The following is a 20685-nucleotide window of genomic DNA, read 5'->3' as shown; positions in this document are numbered from 1 at the left end:
GTTACGGGATGCATATGCATGTCCAGTCCTCCAGTCGATTTATTTTCAATCAGAAGAGAATGAAAATTAAAGAGGAGATAGATAACAAATATCGACCTAAACCCCAGCTTTACTACAAAAAAAAAAATGCTTAATGAGTCTTAAGATTAGGATTCCTCTCATTCTCTCATGATCTAATCTACTCCTGAGCAAAAATACATGTGGGTGATTAATTATTAATATAAAAAATGATGAAATTAAATCCTACCTATACACTATGACTTAAAAACACATGGCTCAAAATCTTTAAAAACTCATGAGAACTCAGATCGGGAGAGGATCTTTATCCATCTTCTTTGACACCTAATTACCAATAGGATTTGTCTGCCTTAATAAATAAAAACAACTTGGAAATAGTCTACAGATTCCTGGGGTCAGCAGAAGAATAATAATAATAATCCAGCTCGATTGCCTTCTCAATTCCTAAGAATCATGATATTATCAAATAATCTTTCTAGTTTCTACGATACAAGTATCTCAGAGTCATTTTCATTCCAGTAAATTACCGTGTAATTCTTACCTAATGTTGCCTAAACCACATATGATCTACTGAAAATTGACAACAAATGCCTTGCAAGGATTCAACCATAGGAGAAAACTGAAATAAGGATTCAGGGTGATATGTCTTACTAAAAACTTGGATTTAATTTCCGTCTCTTAACAATCAAAATTATTCCAAAATATAATCATTTCTCTGCTTCCATTATGCAATTCATCTTCCTAGAAGAAATTATCAGTTCCTCAACTACTATCACAAAAGAAAATAAATAAATAAGTATTAACTATCACGTAGATGTGATTCCAATAAATAAGCTGTCACCATATTACATATCCATATGCAGATGCAGTCTGAGAGCTAATACCTGCAAAATTCAAAAGATAAGATATCTGCCTTTAGATATAAACAGACTATGCCCATCCTAGAAGCACTATACCCAGATGGGGTTTTATTTTAGGAGGCAACTTCAAACCTCATCCTCCCACTAGTACACATACAGCCAAAACCATAACAGTGGAGTAGCACTTGGGCTCCTGCCTGCTTGCGGGTATGTTATTGTAAATCTTTACTACCAGGGTTTGGGTTGCTTCAAAGCATAAGAACTAAGATCTCTATTGAAGCATAATGGATCAACAAACTTCAACATTTGAAATGCAACTCGAATCCCATCTTAACTCCAAAAGTGGCTGACCACTAAAAGAAAGACGCTCACACTGGTGTGAACCTCGGTAATAAATTTCAACATTTCCTTTGCTTAATAGTATTTCTTTAAAGCACTTGGCAGCTATTCAAGATACAACCAAATATTAGTTATATAGACATCTAGCTTCCTACAACAGACACTATAGCAAATTTACTCTAGTTACCAAAATAAACCTCTGCTCATTACCTATCTTGAAAATCATATAAAGAGATGTCATCTGGACAATCATCCAATCTAGCGGCATTAAACTATGCACTTGCTATCCTCGTACAAATATACATGGATATGCATATGGTACAAGATGATCCAAGACAATACCATACACAACTATCTACTGGAAGAAAATCAATCCTAACACACACACATCCAACACTTTTATTTTTTTTTTTTCGGTATTTCAACAAAGATAAGCAAACAATTCAAGAAGCAAACCGAAGACTGTCTACAGAAGCAATGTACATACAAGGAACATGCAGTAAACCTAATAAAACGAGAACTTAGCTCCGGAGAAGATAAATGCAGCCTGCTACAATCTTGCATAAACCCTGTCTATATAGCATTGTATTCAGCTTTCAATGAAAAAACTTCCTGCAAATGATAAAATATATTGTTGGTTTCAATTTCTTGAAGAAATATCAAAGTGATAATGGATAAAACTTGAACATTACTAAGAATCTATGATAAAGATCCCATTGTTGGTGACCAATCTATGCGATACTAAATTTTGATGGGCAAAACAAACCCAAACTATATGGGTCATGAACATATCACGGTGTATCACTCAATTCAGTCTACATCCTAATTTTCAACATTCTCTATAAGATAGGAGTAATCCACCTGTAAGCTACATTATCAACGAACTTAGAGTTCAAGTTGAATAAACAAACAGTTAAGGGACTTCTCCTTGACTGGAATCTAGAGATTTAACTCTAACAAAAGCTAAAATTATATCAGTAATGAATGCAGTCATGAAAGACACCGGAAAACTAATCATAAAGAGCTACGAGATGTGCCAATTCAAGAATATTGCCAACTTGCACAACAAGATACAGCCCCATCCACGATTATAGCAGTTCAACAAGTGTTGAGAACAAATGAATGAGAAAATTTTAATTTAAGTAAAACAGTAGATATAGATCACCACTAAAATTAATTTGTTAAAGTGGTGGTGGATTGTAGTAAATACCTACTTTAAAGCTTAAAACAAGTTCATTCTAAGTACAGTGATACAAGATATTAACTATACAAGAATAGGACGTCCATTTTCCATTCATGCCGACAAGTTGCCAGCACAATCATGAACAAGAAAATATACACAAGGTAACCATGTAAACTGCTTAGCTTATAATTTCAATATAAATATAATAACCTGTTTGGTCATGTAAACCACCTTCACAAGCACCAAGGCATCATACAAGTGTGAGTCAAGGAACAACCATCATTATAGACATTATGTTCGCCTAACAACGTCAGTACATCACTCATTTCTTTTGTGATCATCCATCATCTGAGATTCAGAGCTTGCATATACAAGTAACTAAAATAATAACAACCTAAAACATACAGGATATCGCAAGGCCTCTAAGCTGACCACTCTAGTTATTAGCATAATGAACCTGCTTAAAAATAAATAAAATGAAGTAAAATGCTTACACGAGTGATTATCTACTAAGGGTTCCCTTGCTTTGATATGGTAAGGGAGAAGCCAAAGAAATGAAGTGAGTGTTTTTTTTTCCCTTTTCAGTTACTTGTCTGCAAAGGAGTAACTTGTCTGGATTGTTTATTAGAAAATTACTCATGCTCACACTAACCACAGCAAGAAACAAATGCGTCACTGGTGAGAAATAAATTCGGATAGCAAAAGATAGCATTTATTAGTTCTCAAAACCTAAATAAAAGGAAGCTCACTTCAGTTCCATTTTTACAGTTCTCAAAACTTCAGACATAAATCAATAAGGGTTACACAAACAAATAACTTAAGCCACACACCATGCCACATCTATTATTTATATCATAAAAGTGCAATAAAAACTCACAATATCTGACTGAAAATTAAAGGACAAATCATTAGCTACTTCTATAACTTCTAAACTTCCAAATGATCAGCCAAATTTTCTTGAAAAACACTCAAATCTTAAACAGATCCATATAAATTATTTTACAAAATAAATAAATAAATAAGAAGTAAAAAATAATCTTCAAAACTTACTCTATTGATGAACGTATTGAAGACTTAAAAGTAAGTACTAATTTTAATGTGCTTTTCTTCGCTGAGGCTGTTTCTCGGTGGCTAATCTGTAAATCCAGTAAACCTAGAAGAAAATGAAAATAAACTGAGTTAAAAGATAACGTTTTAATAAAATCTAAACAAAATAGGCTCAGTATTGAAAGTACCAAAGCGAAGACGTGAGCAGCAATTAAAAGAACCACAATAAGCGGAACCAAGTCGAGGAACCACGGCCGCAATGTCGGTTGTTCGTTCGCCATTTCTATGGAGAGAGTCTCGATTTGAAAAAATTAAAGAGAGAGAGAGTGTGTGATGATTCTGAATTTCTGATACGCCCTAAATACGTTAATTGAGTTTTCAAATTTAACACTCAATTAATGAAGGCTCGAAGTCGAAGGCTATGTGAGGTACGCGGTTGATTTCTTTATGGGCCGGGTCAGTCTTAGCAACCCGGGATTTTGGTTCGCGTGTGGCAGGCTTGGCGGCTTGGTTTCGCCAATAGGGTCCATTGGCGCCGGCCCGCCATCCCGCAAACTGAATTGATTTGTAAAATACAAAAAAAATTATCAGTAATTTTCTTTTCTTCTCATAAATTGATTCGTAAAGTTAGATTGTGTGCCTTCTCCATCGTTAATATTTCCTTACAATTCTACTTTTAGTACAATAAGAATGATGCAGCATCAGCAAATATCTATGTGGAGTTCAAAATTTCATGAATTTTTTTTTTTAATTTTGTCTATAACCTTTCTTGATGTAGCAGGTCTATGAATCTCAATTCAAAAATTAATTTTAAGTAAAATATATATAAAAAATCTCAAACTAAGAAAAATTTATAGCCCAATGTAAAAGAATTATGACACTTAAATTTTCCACCTCAATAATAAGATAGTGAATGATAACTATTAGGCTAATGAGTAATTATCAATTTCCGATTTCTATTATAATTAGACGAGAATATGAAGATTTATATATGAGGATGTGCATTAAAATTCCGTATTTTTATACTCATCTTAAAATTTTTCATTCTATACCAACTTCTCTCTCACATTTTTTTTTTGGGTATTCCATAAATATAATCTATCATTCTTTTAAACTGTGAGTCATTATTTTTATACCTATGTTGTAAGCTTGTAAAAGGAGGCCTATCTATATCTATTTTTATTTTTATTCTTGAATTGAGGCCCTATTTTATTTATGTTATTCGTGCATATTTCAATTTTTTTTTAACTCCAAGATGAAGAAGATTTGTTAAAATAATAACTAGAAATTTAACGTAAACGATAAAAATTATACGTCAGAGATCAATAACAATAACAATACGGTCAAGATGAAATATTTAGTCGCAATTTTCTAGCAAAGTACTTTTACGAGGATTAGTGTCGCATCAACAACACAATTATTCAGGCCGTTTATAATATTTATATAAATTGCACTATAATTAAAAATAAAAAAGGCCATTGGTGCCATAATCAGCATCCCTCTTAATTATATATACGTAATTACAAAGGCGTTTACCGAACATGACCACAATAACCTCATACAAAATGATCATCAAGAAATCATGCGCACAGCTAATGGCTAGACCGTAATTCGCAAACTTCACAACCAAGCATACCTGGCGGCCCGCCGCGGATGCCATCTCGCAACACGTGTCACGATTCTCTTTTCTCTCAGGCATACACGCGCGCACAACACATTTGTTTCTCTGTGACTGCTTCGCAACCGTCTCCTGGCGTTGGCGCATTTTCACAAACAGTGTATGTGCAAACTTCATCTTCGATGGTGCCTGTGCTTCAACGCTACTGTATTACCATTCTTCGTTCCACGCCATTTCTATCGTAGCCAATGAGGAATGCCTTCGCCAATCTCAACCGCCACCGCCGTCGCCACGTCACATTTGCCTCCAGAAGTAACGCTCCTGCTTTTCACTCGCTCAATAATTAATTTAATTCTGCGTTTTTCAATTTTGTTCTTTGTTTGAAATAATGAACTTTAACTCAATACAAATTGTATGAACGACGAAATAGATTTGGAAATAGGTAACTTCTAATTGTAATTTCATATGGATACTTTGCTTGAATGTTGTCCTGTCCGTATATATTGAGATTCTATTGATTTGAGGTTTGCCGACAGAGACTTATAGGATTTTATGGATGCTAGCATTTTAGCTTAATGGTTTATATGCCTTTACTTAACAATAACTTTTATTTCAGCTTTACATCGTCATAGTGCCTTTAACTACGATTTGTGGAAATGTACAACACTGAGAGACTTGAAAGATATTGGACTAGCAAGAAGGGAGGTTATTTGGTTCCCCCCATGCTTGTTTCAAAAAAATTTGTAAGTTCCATGGAGTTCTTGGGCTCTGGGATTGCATAACATCTGATTTATGTCATGGTTCAAGTTCTTGGTTCTCATGTTCTGATGAGGTTCCTTGCAGATTTTCTACCAGTGTCCATGGTGAAAGGCCTTCTGGAGAGTATGCTAGGTGGAGGAAGGAATCACTAGAAAGTGAATTTGGGATTACTCTCGGAGCTTACAGCTCCAAAAGTGCCTCCATTTTTTCTCGTTTTGGCCCATTCTTGGCTTTTTATAGAGCAGCAATCATTTCATTCCATGTTTTGAAGTTGGCCATCTGGCAGATATTTGTGCATGACATAAATAAGCGTGCTGTTACGGTAATTTTTAATATTGAGGCAAACTATACTTTTAAATTTTTTGGATATAATCTCCAGTTGGTCAATGCTTGAAGATTTTGTTAAACTGTGATGTGTGAAGAAATAGCAAATATACTATAATTACCGTTCAATCCATTGCAGTTCCGCAAAACTCTAGTCAGCTTGGGGCCTTTCTACATCAAGGCAAGTTACTCTTTTTCTTAAATTCTGTTCATGCTTATAGGTTTGACCTCCTTAGCTGTATCTATTCCTGTAATTTTTATTTTAGTTTATGAATTCTTGAACAACTGTTGACTCGGAACTTTGGTCCTTCCTCCATCAATCTCAACTCTAAATATGAAACATCATCTTTCTTTGTTTGTTTACATTTCTGTGTGATAGCCAAAATGGAGTTGGGGAGTACTAATTCACCTAAACAGAAAATTAAGCCACTGAACCAGTCTCGAAGTGATTGGATAAAAAATTGCAAGTTTCACTGATTTCTTTTTTATTTACAGCTTGGACAGGCTCTAAGCACTAGACCGGATGTATTGCCACCTGTATATTGCCAAGAGCTTTCCAAATTACAGGTTGGCAACTTTATCCCCTAAGCTTCTTTACTGTGCATCATGTCATCAATATTTGTAGTTTTCACTTCACATGTTTCTTTTTCAGTTTTTCTTGTTTCCATTATTCTTGAACTCAAGACCCTTCTATTAATGCTAGGACCAAATACCCCCATATGCAACAGATGTTGCAATGAGATCTATTGAAACCCAGTTGGGTGTTAAAGTTTCAGAAGTTTTTGCTGACATTAGCCCAAAGCCTATAGCAGCAGCATCCTTGGGCCAGGTTTATAAAGGTACAAGAGTTTTTACCTTTAAAGATTATGTTCGATCATTTTTCCTGTATTAGTACACATACCAGGATAATACTTTTTTTCGCTTCAATTTGTAGCTCATCTTCATTCAGGAGAACTTGTAGCTGTTAAAGTACAGAGGCCTGGAATGCCACTATCATTGACCCTGGATGCAGTGTTATTTCAAATGATTGGTGGCCAATTAAAGCGATTTGCCAAGGCCCGTAAAGATCTTTTAGTTGCAGTGAATGAGATGGTGAGCCTTTGTACCTCAAGAGCATAATTTTCTATGTATTTTTGGTCAATTATTTTATTTCACCTTGATAATTTCTGCATTTCTAGATATATTAAAAAGTTTATTACTGAAAAAACCATGCATTAGATACTTGGCAAGAGATCAAGGCATTTGTCTTTCAAATGTTTTAAATAATTGTTAGATAAGAAGCACCACTAGTTTGAGATCCTTAGATTGTAGTTTCACATTGTTGACATTACTCCTTAGATTGTAGTTTCACATTGTTGGCATTACATGTGTGTGACTCATGAGATGGAAAATGAACTATTTTTGAGCCTTATGTTATCTCTGTTGCCGAGCATTTCCTTTATATTCTCTTTAATAATATGTACATCCTTATGGACATCTTCAGGTCTCTATTGAATGCACAGGTCAGGCACATGTTTGATGAAATTGATTACATCCTAGAGGGGAAAAATGCTGAACGCTTTGCTTCTCTTTATAGTATCTGCCCATGTAAGTTTCTACTCTATAATGTTAGACTCTCTTAGCCGTGTATGTGAGACTGCTTCATTGACAATGCATGTCAGTCTACATTTTAACATTTTTACCTGTATTGTCAAAAATACTTGTTTACAAGTGTTCATTTAAGGTTAAATTTATGTTACTTTTGATGCTTTATTGTTTAAAGGAAAAAGAGGTGAGGTGGTTATGTAACTTGGGGGAGTATTTTACAGGAGGATCATGCCATTAGGTCTTTAGTCTTTTTCTGGAGCTAGGCTGCCTGCTTTTATCAGGAATTATTTTTTGTTGATGTGCTGGGTCATTTGGTATATTATTTCTTCCTGTACCTCTCTTCTGTGCTCGTGGGTGTTAGCATGTTAGCAGCATCTTTCATTGGTCATTTTGGTACACTTACTTTAAGCATATCAGGTGTGAGTTAAAATGTTTTTCTTTATGATGAGCAGATGATCAACAAAAGCATGGTAAAAAAGCTTCGGTTGCAAATAATGTCAAAACCAACAAACACAACTGTATTAAAGTGCCAAAAATATATTGGGACCTTACCTGCAAATGTGTGCTTACAATGGAATGGATAGATGGAATTAAGCTTACAGATGAAATCGGCCTGAAGAGGGCCTCTTTAAACAGGAGGAAACTAATTGACGAGGTAATTCATAGTGGCAATAATTCACTATGTTCTGTTTTCTATTTGTCCTACAGTTCTCATAGTTTCGATTAGTAAAATTATCATGTGTGGTTTTGCTGACGTACATTTGATGGTTTTTAAATTTATTTTCTTTTTCGATTTGGCTTCACAGGGATTATACTGCTCTTTGAGACAGTTGCTTGAGGTGGGATTTTTTCATGCTGACCCTCATCCAGGAAATCTTGTTGCTCTGGCTGATGGCTCTCTTGCATATTTTGACTTTGGAATGATGGGTGATATTCCTCGCCATTTCCGTGTGGGACTTATTCAAGTGGTAAGATACGTTCAAACAGGAAAATCTCAACATAATTATTCCCATTAAGTTGTCTTGTGTATACCTTTAGCAACAAGAAATCTTAGAAGGTTCTTATTATGTTTCCTGTTCTAGGATATGACACGCTAAATCTTATCTTCACACTAGACATATAGACGTGCATTGGAATGTTGAACCATATTGTGATTTTTGGCTTTCTTTTCAAGTTTTTACTCTTTTTATTATTATTATTATTATTATTTTGGTATTTATCATGTGGTATCTACTGTGTTATCAGTAGTTTGTATTATTCTCTTGCCTGTGATGATGCCAGAAACTGCTGTGCTATTCATTGCCTGAGATTGTGTATATTTTAATTGATTTTCATTTCTTTCAGCTAGTGCACTATGTTAACCGTGACTCTCTGGGTTTGGCAAATGATTTTCTTTCCTTGGGATTTATTCCTGAAGGCTTTGATATACAAGCAGTTTCAGATGCTCTGCAAGCATCATTTGGTGATGGGACTAGGCAATCTCAAGATTTTCAGGTTTATTCTTGAAGTCTGTCTTCATTTTTTTCTTTTTTTTTCCTTGGGGTTGCTTCATGTCTCCCAATGCAGTTTTCGATTTCTGAAGTATGAGAATAACATGTGTCTGTTCCATCTCAATTGATAGAACTATATGCACTGTCCTTGAGGATGAATGCTTAGTAACACGCAGAAGCCAACTTCAGTTGTCTTCAAAGTTTGCCACTTGTTTAGAGAATCTTGTATTCCTTGCCTCTTCTTCTCATCTTACTAAAAGTTGCTTCTGTAAATTCTTGGAATAAGTGAACAAATCATTGAATGAACTTTCTTTGGATCTCAGGGAGTAATGGACCAATTATATGATGTTATGTATGAATTTAATTTCTCTCTTCCGCCGGACTATGCTTTGGTGATAAGAGCACTTGGTTCGCTAGAGGGCACAGCAAAAGTTCTTGATCCTGATTTTAAGGTCATCGAGAGTTCATACCCTTTTGTCATCGGGAGGCTTTTGGCAGACCCAAATCCTGATATGAGAAAAATTTTGAGGCAACTTCTTATTCGTAACAATGGATCGATCAGGTGGAATCGCCTAGAGCGTTTGGTAAGTCACCTCTCCTATTGGTTTTCCTTCATACAAACCAGTTCTTACTTTGCTATACCACTGGATGATTAGCTGCTTCAAATGATATTAAGGCATATTTATGTTGTTTCAGATAGCAGCAATATCTGAACAAGCATCTGAGGAGATTACTAACTCTGAAGAAAATTTCTCACAACGCTTGGGATGGAAATCGTTTGACATGCGTGCCGTCGTTGCTGCCACAGAAGATCTTTTACTCTTTATTCTGTCTGAAAAGGGCCAGATGGTGCGTGTTTTCCTACTCCGTGATATAATTAGAGCAGCCGATACATTTGTTCATGATGAAGTTTTTGGTTGCATTTTAGAAAAGAAAAATGAAGCAAGGCTGACACCAGAGACTGAGGTTTGTGTAATTCCTTGTTAGTTCATTTTGTTGCTGAACTTTATAATGTTGTGCTTCAGCCCTATAATGTTTGGGTATGTTATGGATGCTGCTTTATTTTCTAAATCTGCAGAGGCAGGCAATGCTCACACGTGTGGTTAATGGATTTCGATCTCTCCATCAATCAGTAAAGCTGGCACGGGAGGTGTGGATAGCAATGTTTGTTCGCATGGCAGTGAAGCCTGAGGTTTATAAATTCAGTTTTGACATTGTGTCAGCTTTGTTAACACATTTTAGCCACAAGGTTCCAGAGGCTTCATGGGTTTGTATGTCTAGACTGCTTCACAAGTTGGCCAAAAACGACTGCTCAAATAGAAGTTTATAGCCCTTTTTCCCTACTTGGCCAATTCTTGTAATTCTATTTATGGTTACACTTTGCTTTGGTGGAGCATATATTTGTTAGCGGTTCTGGAAAGTGCATATGTTTAAGCAATTGTAAAGAGTGAAACAAAGCTAGCTTTAACTTTTATGGCTAAGCAAAGAGAAACGTTGGAGGTCTCAATTTTTATGCAAATTGAAAGACTGAAGTAAAGGAGGGGGCAATCCACAGTCCTTGCAAATTCCTCATGTATTATGTACTTCGATCAGTTTGTTTCTAAGAACCGGGGCTGGACTTTCGAAGTACCCATATTTTTAAGATTGAGGAGAAAGAAAATTGACCATATGGGTTGGTGTGTATGATGTATTCCTTATTCTTGGTCCACTGTTGTCTTCAGATCTCAGCAATCTAGTTGACCTCTGTGTAAGACAAGAAACAAGGACTGGCTACTCGACCCATTGGTCAAATGGTAAAGACTTTCTTATCATAAAGGAGATATATGTTCAAGCCAGTATTGGGATTTATCATTTCTTGTAAATATTTGTTTAATATGTTTGGACCTAGATTTTTGAGTTGTACTCGGTAGATCCTCACGCTAACTTAAAGTTGTATGAATTTAACCTTTTGATAGTATTTCACACATCTAGTGAAACTAGAACCTGAGACTTTAATTTTAAGAAGGCTGTTTCTTACCATTAGAAATAAACCTTGAGTTCAAACTTTTGGAGTAGGCTCTTAGACGGTACTGGTATGTGTTTAACATATACAAACTTTGGTACTAGTACTTAGCGGAATAAGATTAAACTTAAATTCTTTTGTATATTGATTGTAATATATGAATAAGAATGTTAAAAAGTATAAGCATGTCCATTTATCAAACCTCAATAGTAAATTGACATGTGTTTCCGCTTCTTGGTGCAGCAATTTTAGACTCTAAAAATAGTGGACGGTGTTAATATTGGTGGACTGGGTACGAACTCTAATCAAGCTAAAACAGTGACGTGTTCGAGCTGAGTATCCTGAGATTCAATCATTCAAATCAAATCTAAAAGTGTTCCATTCAAACTATTGTTATTATTTTTTTTACAAGAAAAAGAATTTGAATATATATAATTGAGAGACACACACCAAGTGTGCTGTGGAGGTGCCACATGGCAATCAACTTAACTTCATGTTCAAAGTAATTACAAAATGTAGATCCCAAAATTTCTCATCAATTGCCGTATGGCATGTCCCACTCAGGCACTACGTTTCCCATGACGTAAGGGAAGACAGTAGTTGTTACAGTGGGGTCAATTTACAATGCAAGACTTGGCAACATCACTATTTTAGTAGCTATTTAATCACATTAGTTACAATCCGATCGCTATTGTACGCGAATTCAATCAATACGATAATTTGGCTCATTGATGATTAGGGATAACAATTTTTTTTTTTTTATGGAATAGGATTTTTGAGATAAGATTGAAATATATTTTTATTTTATAAAAAAATATAAGGATGTAAGTGAGATTGATAAATCTCGTCTCATTATCGATTAAGAATGAGAATTTTTCTAATTATAACGAGATCTCGCAGCATCCCATCTCTTTTAAAATAAAATTAAGACATATTTTTGTCCTAAAAAAATATAAGAACGAGAATGTGATATTTTTTCATCTCATTTACATATACGAAACGAGACTAAAATTGATAAATTATATCTCATTGTGTTCCATTACCAACTCTATTGATGATAAACGATAATCTCATATTTCTGGTCTTTTCTCACTTCGATTCGTTTCTTATTTTCGACAACGCAAAAGCAACATCAGACTACATTGCTATACAGTAACGTGATGTCGCTTTGTTTTACACCGTGCTGGGCATTATCGAACCAAAAGGCTTTGAGTCAATCCAAAAAAACGAAAATAAAAATTTTAAAAAGAAAGAACAACCAGTCGATCAAATCTTTAATTTCAAATTTTTAATCTTGACCAAGTAAGTTCTTAAATTTCAAGTACATTTCTTTCCCCCAAAAATTGAATATTAATCTCTCAAAGTCAACACATCATTTAGATTAGTCGATCAAATCTTTGTACAACTTAAGAAAAACTGCCCAATTTATTAAATTCACCCGAAAGAAAACTTACCATGTACATCGCAACAAACCGTATGACGCTACACTACCATCTGCATGTTCGCCACGTGTCCCACCCACCTCCAGATAAATACGATTTGCAAATTTGGCATTGACTCAGTCCTCTCGTAAGCTTGCCTTCAGCTACGGCGACGCGCATTATCTCACTCCCCCCAATTTTGGCATGAAGTAACTAACCCACTCCATTTTTTCTTTCAATTGCCGAATAACCTGAGAAATTCTGAAAATTGCCCAAATTTAAGATTAATTTGCAAAACGCTCTAATTTTAACTATTATTTCAATTGTAGCCAGAGAAATAATTCCGATGATAATGCCCATGACTAAGATAATGCCTATATAGAACATATCATTAATTATAGTTTGTATTAGAAGGTTAACCCTATACTATAATTCTATAATAAAATTAGTAGTTATTATATTTTTTTCTTCCATAATCCAACTTCGTAGTTAAGAGAGAAAATTTAACATCTAAAAAAAAGAGTAAAAACAAAAAAAATACTATAAAGAATATGGTTAGAAACCTATAATATCATCCATTATAATATATAAATGTTTAATTATAAGGTTGACCTTAGGAGATTAGTGCATTACATACACTTAAAATGTTAACTTATCATAACACTTACTTAGGGGGTATTGTTGTCTAAAATGTTATTTTTCTCTTTAAATAAAAAAATAAGCAAAGTATAATTGGGATCATCTTTAAATTAAATGAAATTTTAGGGAATCTATGTAAATTCCTCAAATTAAACACACAATTTCGGTTTTTTTTTTTTTAATCATTTCGATTTTGCTGCTGCTGTTGTTGTTGTTATTATTGTTGATATTATTATTAATATTATTATTATTTTTATTTTTATTTCCTTCAAGTGTGGTTCTTGTGTGCTTGCGTCTTCAATTCACAACAAACCAAAACCGAAACTGAAACAAAAGAAATGAATCACTATTGAATTCATCATCGTCGTCATAGTCTCTCTTTCTAAAACTTCCTCTCTCGTCTTTTTCTTCTTTGTAACGCGTTTTAAACGCGCCGTATCTTTTCTTTTATTTTCTTTTTCTCTGTTATGGCATTTCTTTTCACTTCTCTTCTTCAGGTAATAAACTCTCTCTTTCAACTCATTAATTCATTTTTTTTTCCTTAATTTTTTTTTTAAAATATAAATTTATAAAATGCATATGAATTTAATCAAAGGATCTATCATCCACGCATTTGCTTTTATTTCTGTTTCTTAATTTGGCTTTCGTTTTTTTGTTTCTGCGCAGGTTGAGCTTGATAATTCGTGACATTGAAATGATCTAACGAATGTGCAATCACCTATTGTAACTAACCAAAACGCTGTCGCTGCTGTAGTTATTGCTTTCGTTGTTATTAATTTATTTTCTCTTCCGAGTGGTTAACGAATTGGAACTTGAAGCGAAACCATGGGGTATTTGAACTCGGTGTTGTCATCTTCAAGCCAGGTTCACGCCGATGATTCGCCGGCTAGCGGCGGGGGCCTTAGGTTGATTCTTTTACTATTATTGATCTTTGTGTTAGATCCAGAAAACTTATTTGGTTTTACCTTCTTTTTTTTTTTCTTTTGGCAATTATATGAAGTGTTTTAATGGCTTGCTTGCATGGGTCGTGTTTTTCTACTTTACATGTTGAGTTACTGATGATGCTCTGTCTAATTTTGTGCATTTATTATGAATTGCTAGAGATATATATGTGTTATGAATGTTGATGTTATGGACTCTTTGAAAACATTTGCTTGTAAGTAAACTAATTTCATGTATTATGTTACCTTGAGGAAAAAGTTTTTGGTGGTTTGAGTTCATTTTGGGCAAAGCTTGGGATACTTCTTGATTTTATAGGTTTTCTGGGATGTATTATTGGTTAAGAAATTAAAAGAAAGTTGGAAACAAGAGTACGATAAGCAGAAAGAGTGTGAAGGAAAAAATGATTTTGGCTGGGTGTTGGGATATCATTTGTTGACTTTCTTTTTTGGGATTTTTTGTCGATTGCAATTAATGGAACTTGAAGCTCCGAATTTGGAAAGGTCTAGCATGTATTCTCATGATGTTCTGTTTCTTTTGTTGAGTTTGCTGTTTCTTGTTGTGTATTAAATCTCTGTGATTCTTTCTTTTTAGTAGTCTTGTCGATATGCGGCCATGGTTTGTCATATTCGGCGTGTGCCACTCTTATTTTGAGGGAACCATACTACTTTTTGGTCCACTCTTTCTGGGATCTTGTTCATTTTTTCATAAAATGTTACACTGTCATTCTCCCAACATTAAATTGTCATGCAGTGTTGACTGATATCTGAAAAGTGTTTTTTCGATTTTCTAGAGGATATGGTCTCGTTTGTTCTTGATTAACGGATCACATGTGGTTTTGCTGATCTGAAGTAAGCATTTGGCTTTAAATATTGGAAGTGCCATTAATTTTGTCGCTGAAATAGCAAAAGGCAAAGAAACAAATGGAATGAATCTTTTGAAATGATTACTCTGCAATGAAATTTTTGCCATAAAAATTACTTGAACTTTTTTCTGCTCTAAAACAGCAATATTTTAATGGTCATTTTTGTCTGCGTCTCTAAATTAGTCTATCAAACTCCCCGTGGATTGTTGATGTTGACTCTTAGAGACAGTTGGACTTCATGTTATGAAAAATAAGGGGCAAAAGGATTGTTTGACTGGACTTTCTAGTTTGCCATTATTGAGGATTTGGTTTAGTTCTGATGCTTTGTGATTGATATGCAACTGTTTCCCATGAAACCTTGATATGAACAAGGAACTTAATATAGTTATATGTTTCCTTTGAATATCATCCTGAACTATTAGAGTGAATCTGACACCAAGTACGGTCTATTTTATGGCAACAGTCAGAACGGAAAGTTCAGCTACGGATATGCGAGTTCTCCTGGCAAGAGGTCTTCTATGGAAGATTTTTATGAGACCAGAATTGATGGCGTCGAAGGAGAGATAGTAGGCCTCTTTGGAGTTTTTGATGGTACTCTCTTTCTTCCTTTTTTAAACTCTGTTATGTGTTGATCTTGTGAATATGAAAAGATAACCTTTCAGAGTATAATGAGATTGATGAAGGAAGTATAATTTGAAGTAATACTAATTAACTAAGTAAATTATATATGGCATTCACTAATCACATGGAGGTACTTTCCCTTTAGTTTTGCTTGAGATGAAACAACGTGCATGTTTGAGGATAGTGTGGCTATTCAGATATGTTTAGATTCCTATTTTAGTCTCAACTTCTTGGTTTCATAATTCCTTCTGTTCTGTGGGATATGGTTTTTTATCTTCTTCCACCCAGATGTTGATCCTCTTCTCAAGATGTATTAAGAGAATGTAAAATTGTTAATAGATTGTGCCTCCTTATGTGATTATCTGTGGGATGTGGCTGAAGGGATTTTATGCAGATTCTTGAAATTGGTATCTGCCCCAATGTGGTTGCAGTGCTTGAAGCCATTTGCCAAGGGCAGTTATTGGTTTTGGTGAGGGATTTAAAATAGTGGACTTTATGGTGAGGTAGTTCCTGCCACAGGTTTAGCTTTTCTTGCTAGGTGTCAGTAAGAAATAAGGCCTTGCTATGAAGCATGTAAAAGGCATATGATGCTAGCTAATTGTATATGCTTCTGGCATTATCTCTGCCACATTACAACAAGTACTTAGTTGTACAGAGTTTATGATTGGTAATATTTCAAATGGTGTTTTCAGGTCATGGGGGTGCACGAGCTGCTGAGTATGTGAAACACAACCTCTTCAGCAATCTGATCAGGCATCCAAAGTTCATATCTGATACCAAATCGGCAATAGGTTATATACTTTGTAACTAATAATGTTCTATAAGTTTAGTTTTCATCATACTGATTTCTTGCTTTTCTATAATTGCTCCAAATCTCCAGCTGATGCATACAGCCACACAGACTCGGAATTTCTGAAGTCAGAAAACAATCAAAACAGGGATGCTGGATCTACTGCTTCCACTGCCATCCTTGTTGGTGATCGCTTACTTGTTGCAAATGTGGGTGACTCCAGAGCTGTTATATGCAGGGGCGGTAATGGTGAGACTTAAAACTCATTAGGTTTTTTTTTTTTTTTTTTTCCTTTCAAAGAAGTTTAATATTACGGTTTGTTGTGACCTTCCATGAGCTTGGTCTTCAAGCTTCTTGACTGGTTTGAAGTGTTGTCTTGATGGGCTACATCTCTTGTAGAACTATGTTTGGATATGCACTTATTCATATACGTAAAAACATACATTCATTCATGCACATATTATACATATATGTGGATATATTATTACTAAATTTAAGTTATTACGTTTATACTGTTTGATAATCTTTTCTGGATTTCTTTTTTCCCTCTATTGCGATGGTTTTGACTTGTTAAATGATAAACTTATCGAAAAATATATTGTGATTTCCTGAAGCTATTGCCGTATCGCGAGATCACAAACCAGACCAAACAGATGAGCGTCAACGGATTGAGGATGCAGGAGGGTTTGTGATGTGGGCTGGTAAGGATCTTACATAACGAGTCACAGTTGTTCTCTTTGAACCACCGACCGTTCAACCAGACATTTTGTATTTATGACTGACTATATTACTGTTAGGAACTTGGAGAGTGGGAGGAGTTCTTGCCGTTTCTCGCGCATTTGGTGACAGACTCTTGAAGCAGTATGTTGTTGCTGATCCCGAAATTCAGGTCTGATACCTGATGTTGAAGTTTATTTTGTTATAAATCATACTTTGTCTAAATTGATAAATGATCGGGAGATAAGGTTTTGATTATACAGACAATGAATATTCAGATAAATATGAGTGAAAAAGTATAGGAAAGCTGACAATCATTAGCCTTCTGTCCATCTTTTGTGCATATTTTAGCCAATGATATCTCTTTGATTATTGCAGGAGGAAGTTATTGACAGCTCCCTTGAGTTTCTTATCCTTGCAAGTGATGGACTTTGGGATGTCGTCACAAATGAGGTTTGAAGCATTTCGTTCTCTTCTTATAATACCTTTTTTAAGTGTTTTTCAGTCCAATACAGATTGATCTAGCTTTGTCTCTGAATTTATTTTTGAAATCTCCATTGAATATACATATTGTGGAGGGACAGCACATGGTTAATCAAACTGTATAACATGCTTTTCTAATTTTATCTGTGCTTCATTATTTTCTCAGGAAGCTGTTGCGATGATCAAACCAATCCAGGATCCAGAGGAGGCAGCGAAGAGGCTGATGCAGGAGGCATATCAGAGAGGCAGCGCAGACAACATCACCTGTGTCGTTGTTCGGTTCTTGGCCAATCAAGGTGGTTCATCCTTTCCTGGCTCTGCATGAACATCCTTTCATAGCCACCGCTCTGCTTTTGTTCTCTACATGGGCATCCTTTCAGTGGTCTACAGCTAGTAGTCATAGAAAAATTACAGTTTCGTTGTACTTTGTAATGATAGAACATGAACAAAAAGCTTACCCCGGCCGTTAATGTGTATTACGTATTATCAGTCTCTGGAATAGATGTGTCCGAAGTTTAACATCTGTTCTCGGTCCTCGAAATGTAGCTAGAAATGTGTATGTATGCATGTGTAAAGAATTGGCAAAGACTTCTAAAGTTTCAATTTCCTATGTTGTAAATGTAGATGAAACTCTTCTGTTGCTCATAGTTTAATATGCGTTTTCATTTGTTTTTGGTAAGTCCATAACTTTCACCCTCTGTTTGGAATGTGGAGTTTGACCCGAGTGAAATGATTTTCTACTAAATGTTAGATCACGGTTGTTACCTTATCTGACTTTGATGTGAGCATTTTGCAGAATTGATATGGCATGGGTTGCAAACCACACAAATAAACATGTGCTGTGTACCCACGCAAAAAGAGAGAGAGAGAAAGGGGGAGCACTCAGATTAGTGTGAAGCTATCTCGTCAAGGCAATTATGCCATTACGTACGACGAGCGAACCAATGTGCTCTCTTCATCGTGCTCTTTTAAGCCTTTCTAAAGGTGGAAATGAAAATAAAGAGTAATCTTCTTTTCAGCTCAACAACTCCAGGCCTCCAGGCTCTAACCATGAAAGTTTGTGGAGTGGCCTTACTACCGGGAACTACCAGTTTTACAACCCCTGGAAAATAGACATAGGTAATCAGATCAAAAACAGTGACTTAAAAGTGTCAAGAAACAATAAACAGCACGGAAGACAATATGTATATTTTGTGATATACCAAAGCTCCTAGATTAATTCTATTGGTTGGACCATGAACTCAAAACTCTAATTTCTAATTATCATTTTCGATCAAGAATTTTCTTAATGTGAAATATTTTAGTACCTGCAACATTGGGTGAGTACGATTTCATATTCTTCCCCAGCGTCACTAGCTGTGATTATGGAGTTTCCGGTGGTGGGATCACCTCACAAACTTTCATAATAAAGAAGAAGGTTGGAGCGTGCAGGCTTGGACCTGTCAAATTACAAGATATATATATATATATATATATATATAGTGCGGGATCCCCCACTGGAACAGCATCCGGGATGGCTTTTGGATGTAAATTCAAAGGCCAACATTGGCTGCATATGGTGGGCTTCACCAGGTGCAGCCAACAAAAAAAAAAAGAAAATTTTGGGGCCGTTCGATTTCAATCCAACGGCCCCCAAATGATCCCCAGACACCGTTTTAATTCGGGAATTCCGAATTGGAACAATGCCCTCTATATAAATATATATATATGTTGTTTTAATCCGGGATTCCCGCACTGGAACAACATCTGGGATGGCCTTTGGATTTACATCCAAAGGCCAACATTGGCTGTACATGCCCACCATGTGCAGCCAAAAAAAAAAAAAAAAAGATTTGATTCCCGACACTATTCCAATATGGGAATCCAGATTGAAATAGTGCCCCACATATATATATATGAATAGGAGTATTTAAAAAATAATAATTAGAGGTAATTAAGAAATGAGAGTTGGTGAGATAAATTAAAATATCACTACCCCTTATAAGTTTTTAGCCAAATAGTGAGCCGGACTTAAATAAAGGCTTTTAGCCACTAAACTTTAAACAAAGCTTCCAGCAATTGGACTAAATTTTTAGTGAGCGAACGAATCCTTCCTGCTACTTTAATTGTATGCCAAAATTTGACTCAGCTCACTTCACCAACTCAATGACCTCATCCCCTCTTCTGTGGTATCATCCTCTCTCTCTTTCTTCTTTCTTTTTTTTTTCATTTTAAATTGTCGTATTTGTTAGAAATCAAGACAATCACAATGCAATGGGAAAGGCCAGTGATGAGAGCTTATATATACTGATTAATGGAGTCTCCTTTCAGTTTATTTAATTGTAAATTATTGAAATCATAGCGTCGTCAAAGATTGACTCTGCCTTGCTTGTCAAGGATTGGAATTGTGTGACATAAAACAATTTTTTTTTTTTTTTATGTGGAAAGTGGAACACGCATTTGCCTTGCTTGCCAAGAATTGGAATTCTGTCATAAAAAAACAAAAGCCATAAAAGTGGAAAAAGAAAAGAAAGTAACAACCGAAACTTGATAAGCACGACTACTGCACTAGTGTCACAAGGTTTTACATTGTGGTGGACTTTAATAACTGATGAATTTTGCCACCGTCTGTCAAAATTGAGGGAGCCATCAACTAGTTTGTTTCTTCAAATACTAATATGATGTTTAATCACCAACGAAAATTTTGGTACTTTCGGCATATCCTGTGAGAGTGAATACAAACTCTGCAAGAATATATTGTGTAAAGAAATATATCTCGGAGGGTTGATCACTAACTCTATTTGGGTTTTATTTAGCACTAAAGTTAGATAGTTGTAGTTCAGTATTAAGCGTTCGATAAACATTAATTATTGTGACTTAAAAACTAAATTGATTTGAGGGTCCAACTATGTTGCAACTATGGTATGGTACCACAGTTGCTTTCAGTGATTAGATCCAGCTAAGCGATTAGATCCAGCTAATGTACTATGGATCCAACGGCAAA

General features: G+C 35.2%; 2 protein-coding genes and 2 long non-coding RNA genes across 5 annotated transcripts; 2 read left to right on the top strand and 2 right to left on the bottom strand.

Annotated features, from left to right (window-relative positions):
* Nucleotides 1–3213: 3213 nt before the first annotated feature.
* Nucleotides 3214–4046, bottom strand: LOC102611897 (uncharacterized). The gene is made up of 2 exons (XR_008053500.1): nt 3636–4046; nt 3214–3553 (listed from the first exon to the last, which is right to left on the bottom strand). It is a non-coding gene; the product is annotated as an uncharacterized LOC102611897 (long non-coding RNA).
* An 899-nt stretch (nt 4047–4945) lies between these two features.
* On the top strand, nt 4946–11060 carry LOC102611399 (uncharacterized). 2 transcript variants are annotated; one of them, XM_006483440.4, is made up of 15 exons: nt 4946–5377; nt 5682–5808; nt 5909–6146; nt 6288–6329; nt 6644–6715; nt 6852–6987; nt 7083–7240; nt 7651–7735; nt 8188–8390; nt 8542–8703; nt 9080–9229; nt 9549–9809; nt 9922–10074; nt 10154–10191; nt 10304–10452. In XM_006483440.4, the coding sequence occupies exons 1-14, from the start codon at nt 5314–5316 to the stop codon at nt 10175–10177; spliced, it is 1875 nt and encodes a 624-aa protein (XP_006483503.2). In that variant the 5' UTR covers nt 4946–5313; the 3' UTR covers nt 10178–10191; nt 10304–10452. The 2 variants fall into 2 exon arrangements, with proteins under 2 accessions (XP_006483503.2, XP_006483502.2); XM_006483439.4 differs by having other exon boundaries at nt 4950–5377; nt 9922–10191; nt 10304–11060.
* Nucleotides 11061–13566: 2506 nt separating this feature from the next.
* Nucleotides 13567–18381, top strand: LOC102611102 (probable protein phosphatase 2C 59). Its single transcript, XM_006483438.3, has 9 exons — nt 13567–13784; nt 13954–14192; nt 15555–15682; nt 16405–16503; nt 16593–16751; nt 17117–17203; nt 17300–17391; nt 17598–17672; nt 17869–18381. The coding sequence occupies exons 2-9, from the start codon at nt 14113–14115 to the stop codon at nt 18025–18027; spliced, it is 879 nt and encodes a 292-aa protein (XP_006483501.1). The 5' UTR covers nt 13567–13784; nt 13954–14112; the 3' UTR covers nt 18028–18381.
* On the bottom strand, nt 18023–20123 carry LOC107177661 (uncharacterized). Its single transcript, XR_001508643.3, has 2 exons — nt 19010–20123; nt 18023–18804 (listed from the first exon to the last, which is right to left on the bottom strand). It is a non-coding gene; the product is annotated as an uncharacterized LOC107177661 (long non-coding RNA).
* Nucleotides 20124–20685: the final 562 nt, after the last annotated feature.

The sequence above is a fragment of the Citrus sinensis genome, chromosome 1, assembly GCF_022201045.2.
Source record: "Citrus sinensis cultivar Valencia sweet orange chromosome 1, DVS_A1.0, whole genome shotgun sequence".
NCBI lineage: Eukaryota > Viridiplantae > Streptophyta > Magnoliopsida > Sapindales > Rutaceae > Citrus > Citrus sinensis.
Note: the sequence above shows the minus strand (reverse complement) of the source record. Positions and strands in the feature narration are given on the sequence as shown.